General features: G+C 37.4%; 1 protein-coding gene across 1 annotated transcript; it reads left to right on the plus strand.

Moving 5' to 3' along the window:
* Positions 1-513: 513 nt before the first annotated feature.
* Positions 514-1,764, plus strand: LOC104535315 (nucleoside diphosphate kinase; the record flags this gene model as incomplete). Its single annotated transcript, XM_010185450.1, has 3 exons — positions 514-647; positions 990-1,102; positions 1,516-1,764. Coding segments are annotated over 3 exons (365 nt in total), but the record flags the coding sequence as incomplete, so codon positions are not given.
* Between the last annotated feature and the right edge of the window lie 4,172 nt (positions 1,765-5,936).

Genomic DNA, 5,936 nt, shown 5'->3' on the forward strand with positions numbered 1-5,936 from the left:
ATATATATATATACACACACATATATACACATATATATGTATATATATATATGTCTTTGCTGCTTTTTCTGCATCGGAGTGGGAATCTGATGTTGAATTTGCCCAACAGCTGGAAGTACCGTATCACACGTCAGGCCACATTTTACTATCAATCACAGACATTCGATCTCTCCCATTTCCTAAGGAAACAAAATTTTAATGGATGGGTTAATGCATCCTAATTGAGAGCTGAAATGACCTTGACTGGTCGGGTACCATCAGCCAGACATCTCGTACTCGTCTAATTGCTGAGGGTTACTGTAATGCAAAGAAATAATTTTGACAACTCGCAACACTGACACTACTACGGGAAAGGTGGCGTGTCCTGCACTGCTTTGATTTACATTAGGAGCTTTCATTGGAATCCATGATAGCATTGCAGCAGCTGTTGGTAATATCAGTGTCTGGAGAATCCGGTCAATAGTGCTGCAGTCTTACAGTAGTGACAGCTTTTGTGGGACAGTATTTTGTCAGTGATATTTAATGTTCCATCTGTCCCTTTAAAGGCCTCTGAAGACCTTCTCAAACAACATTACATTGACCTGAAAGACCGACCATTCTACCCTGGTCTGGTTAAATACATGAATTCTGGACCTGTTGTGGCCATGGTAAGTGGCTTGATTTTACTTACAGACTACTTTCTTGCTCTGTAAATTATTTAAAATGTTCAGAGGTTGTGAACCTGGCCTTCTATATCAGTTAACTCTGAGACTTGGTAAAGTACCTCCTTTACTGGAGTCATAGTATCAATAATCCTTTTTATAACCACTTTCAGTTTATATCTTTTTTTCTTAGTTATCTTTACAGCTTAAGAGAGAATCTAGGCTAGATTAGTATTTTTTTAGTGGTAGAGCCCTTTTTCTTTACAAAGTATAAGTTATTAGCAAAGATTAATATTTGGTATTTTGTAAAAATCATGGATTAATAGTATTTATCTTTTTTTCCTTAAGGTATGGGAAGGACTCAATGTGGTTAAAACCGGAAGAGTAATGCTTGGGGAAACAAACCCTGCAGACTCCAAGCCTGGTACCATCCGTGGTGACTTCTGCATTCAAGTAGGAAGGTTTGTGCTCAGTTTGTTAAAGATTAAAAACTCAAATGTTGGTAGTCTCTTATTCTAGAGAGTTGAAATTGTTGGTAGGTATCCTAGTCTGATGGTATTTTATTTGCAGGTCACAGTCCCTAACTGCTACTTAAGAAAATGGCTTGGTACAAACCTGGCTTTTTTTGAAATACAGCTCCTCATCTGAGCTTCATGTAAGATCAGTCCCTGGCAGCAGCTGTGGTAGTGAAGTAGCCTTAGGTACCCTGCTAGGCTTAATTAGCTCTTACAGTAGAGGTATTTTATTTGGACACTGTACCTGAAACAGTAATTTTGCAGCTCTAGATGCTTCATCCGAGTTTTTGCATATGGAAAACTACTAGGTTGCTGGAAGTGTGGTTTTATATGAAAAAAATGTTCATCTCCTTCCACAGAAACATCATTCACGGCAGTGACTCCGTAGAAAGCGCGCAGAAGGAGATCAACCTGTGGTTCAAACCTGCAGAGCTCATCGACTTCAAGTCCTGCGCACATGACTGGATCTATGAGTGAAATGAGTTGCCACAATAAATTGTGCCTTCGTAACCCGTCATCTCATTCCAGCTCTTGACCTGGGAGCAATGACCACCACGGTTATCTTAGTCATTTTCAGCACTGTCAAATAAATAGATGATATGAGCTAATTTGTTGTGGTGTCTTCACTGCTGTGTTCAGATGTTCACACAAGTCACTTCACTGTAATTCAGTATTTTCCTCTTGTAGAAGGAAAAAGAAACACAAACTTACATGTACAGGCATATCAAATAAAAATTCAGTGACTCGTTCATTGCAAAGTGAAGGCTACTGGAATAGGTTACACTTGCAAAGGCAACTTGCAGAGGGAGAGCTGAAGGGATGCTTGAGCTACTTCCACTGGAGCAGAATTGAACTAGAAAAATGTGATCCCTGTGACAAAATATCCCTCCCTACTCAACTGTTAATACCAACCGTGAAATACAAGAGCAAGTGCAGAGCTTGCTCTCTGTTAAATGCTTAACTAATGCCATCTTGTATTAAAAGCCTTACCTTGTGCTCAGAGCCTCTCAGGCTTTATTTGTGTTTAGACTTAAAACATTCATGGTTTCACAAACGGGGTGTATTTTCGATGTGCATTCTCTTGGGAGAGAAACAGGAACGCCTTTTAAGCAAAATAATCACTCCTCAGAAAACATCTTTTTATCATTTTTATTTTGTGTAAAAAAGGCAAATTTAGTGAATTATTTTCATCTTGTACACAAAGTTATAATTTTAATGCTTTCACATCCATGCTGAAAATCTGCAGTCTCGTAAAAATGAAAGTAACATTAATTTCTCCAAAAGCATTTTTTCACTTAGTTATGTACATTGCATGAGAAAGCTTTAAATACTCTCTCTCATTGACCACACAAATTACCAAGAAAATAAAAGATTAAATTTGTACAGATATTGATCTATATATCAAATACATACAGAAATGATGTAAAAACCCTATTTGTTTAGTCTTGATTCCTGCCCCAGCATTTTCCCAGGGCCAAAACTGATTCCTTTTTTGTATAAATGGCTGTGGCTTTTTGTTTTAAATATGAAAATTAAAAGGAAGAAAAACTTCAGTTTAAATCACAGTTTTTTAAAATCCCTTCCCAATACAGGATTGTTACCAAATATATTAGCACCATCGTACAAATATTGACGGGAGAGGGTGTTCACATCACATAAAACGACAATAAAAAACAAACAAACACTGAAACCCGTGTTAGTATCCGTAGAACAAGGAATTGATAACTGCTTTAGCTTTCCTCAGATGCAGCAAGGAATAGGTTAAAGAGTTGTACTTAACATAAAAAAAAAAATCAAAGATCGGCAGAAAGATTTTGAGCAATAAGAGGGCAGCTGCAAAGGAAGGTACGTAACTTGTGCTACCGTGCGGTTATAAAAACCTGCTATGCCAAATACTGAAATTAGTTTGACCCCATTGAAGATTTCAGATCCCCAACACTTTGCTGCTCTTTTAGCCAAGTAAAGCGAAGATAAAATCACCTTGAGCCGTGTTCCTAACGAAGGCTTTACAAATACAGTGACGCCTACGCTATGGCTCGCCCTGCAAAGAGACCCCTCTAAATATCTGGCAGGATTTTGCTCAGGTTTTCCTTAAGCCTCTCCTAAGCAAGCACCTTCATTTAATTCTTTATGTGGTTTGCTTAGGACAGATTTTACTGTACTTGACAATTACACAATTTAGGTGTATTTTGAATTCAGAAACAGAAGAGAAATTTCACCCACCTCCTACTGCAGTCACTCACGTGTGTATCTAAGAATGCAAGTCAACTCATGCATTTAGTGTTTAATGAACAAAACTAACGCTGACAGTCTTCAAATCTGCTTCCTACATTTGTCCAACGCAGGAAGTGTTTTCAACTTGAGTGTTAATTTTCCCTTTTGACATTTGAAGTCTATAACTCAGAAACTGAGTATGACTGGGAAGCCAAGTTCTGAGCCTGGGCAATGCACAGAAGCCTGAGGTTTCAGGATCTGGCAATATACCTTGGCTCATTACTCACCCAAACTTTCACATTATGAAACAAATTAATGCGACAGTTTTGCTACTGAAGTCAGAAACTACTGATGAGAGAAGCAAGCAAGACTGTGCCAACTTTGTTTCAGCTGACTGGGACAATCTGCGAGTTGTTGCATTAAAAAAAATCAATAGTGATGCACTTACCAAACCAAATCAATGCTTGCAGAGCTGCATTTTACAGCAGCTTAAATGAAGATCACAGGAAAAAAAAAGCTAGGCTCAAAGTGTTGTTATAATGGTCTCTAATCCTACTTCTCCAATCCAGGCTGTTCACAAAAAACATCATGGGTGGGTCAGAATCCAAGAAAATGTATTTGAAGTCTACCAAGCCTGACAGAAGCTCTTTCTATGGCTATTTTAGAGAGCTAAAGTGTCCTTATCACCTGAATTTACAGACACTCAATCTGATAACCAGATTCTGTCAATATAAGAAGCTGTTATTAAAAAGGGGTCATTATTTAAGAAATTTTACCAGTAAGGGAGAAAAGAATTGCAGACATTCCTACACTATACAGGACATTTTTTTACTTCCAGTAGTAAATACAAAACTTTACATAATTAACCCCTCTTGCATAGAATGAGGTAAACCTGTGCATATTACCAATACTATGTACCCAAAGTTAGAGCAATATTTTAGAAAATAATCAGATTGCTGGTTTTCAACTTTCTATGCATTTGTTTTCTTAAGCTCAAACAACAATATACAAAAATGGTCTCCTGGGGCTCTGTGGGTTGATATCCTTAAAGCATTTCTTAGGCTGTAGGAACACAGACATTAATCATTTTGATTAATTTTGTTTTTAAGCCCTAATTTACAGTCAAGAGTCAGAGGATCATTGTACTGCTCTGAAGGGGACCTGCTAAGACCCAGAAGCACTTATAGAACATAAGCAGTTAATTCCTGAGAGTTTAGTTAATGAACCTTACTGGTAAAAGCTAAAGCTCTTGGTGCACGTTTGTCCAGTCACAGCTCTGCAGCGCTGATTTACCATTTCACTCATCAGCTCCACGAATGACATCATTTACAAAAACGTACAAACTTGAAAAATATGGAAAGATAAAATCCTAATTATTAAGAGCTCATCCTAAAATACTTTGTATTTTACTGGAAGTCATTTTCACCCTTTTCCATTACTTCTGCCTTTTAAAAAATCCGGACAGTGAAGGAGGTGGGGCTAATGGGATACCTGAAGTGAGACACAACGATTTCAGGCAATAAGCAAATCCAATTCATGAATTATAAACTAGACAGTGTATGATTTATATACTGTTCTCAAGTCTCAACTTCCATATTACACCATTGCAGCAAGAAATTAATATTGCAGGCTGTGCAGAACTGAAGAAATTATTTCTTTTTAAGCCCCAATGTAATACTCCTTTTAGCTCACCTGAAACCATGTGGAACATGGGCTCTGAATGCTCACAAATAAATATTTAAGACAGTAAAGAAACCCCAGGTCTTTCTGAACAGAAAAAATAATCAGAAGAATACGCAGAAGTTCCTTCCCACTACCAAGGGAGGCCTGAGTTCCTGTCCAAGTTTCTTCTTTAGTCTGAATTCACAGCTAAAACTGATCTTCCAAATGAGGGAATTTCTGAAGTTCCAGTTTGGCATAGGGCTCTGTAAACATTTGCTGAAGCATTCCAAGACTACAGACATTCATGTACAGACAAGAGCTTCGTAGTCCCAACCCAACGCCCACTGCAGTCAGCGGAGACAAAGGCTACTGACATGAACGGGCACCGAGTCGGACCCTAAGGAACCTTTTTATTTTCTTTTTAAATCTTATATTAAAAAAAGTATTTGAAACTAAATAAAAACACCTTGCAAAGTTAAAATCTTCCTCAGGTGATGGCTCCATTGCAATTGAGGCTACTCACTGAGTAGAGCTTTACAGGACTATCTTCCACATACAATTTATGCCTCTAAATTAGGGCTTAAATGCCTTATTTTCACAATAAAAACAGATGCGTGACCAGTGCAGTTCACAAGAGTCTAAAAGTCTCCCAACTTGTACCAAAAAGGTTCATTTGTTATGACAGTTCATTTGTATTTGCAACTATATCTTCCTCCAGCCGCTTCCCACAATCATGCTAATTAAACTTTAATCTTACAAAAAAATTAGAATTTCAGTTCTTGTTAACAATGCACAATAAATCTGGACTTGAAAATATTACAAAATTCTTTCAAAAGCTTCAAATACAACACAAAAGTGTCCATTTTTGTTTTGTGTTTCTTTTTTTTAATAAATTGAAAAAATC

The sequence above is a fragment of the Mesitornis unicolor genome, unplaced genomic scaffold (assembly GCF_000695765.1).
Source record: "Mesitornis unicolor isolate BGI_N332 unplaced genomic scaffold, ASM69576v1 scaffold15080, whole genome shotgun sequence".
Lineage (NCBI taxonomy): Eukaryota > Metazoa > Chordata > Aves > Mesitornithiformes > Mesitornithidae > Mesitornis > Mesitornis unicolor.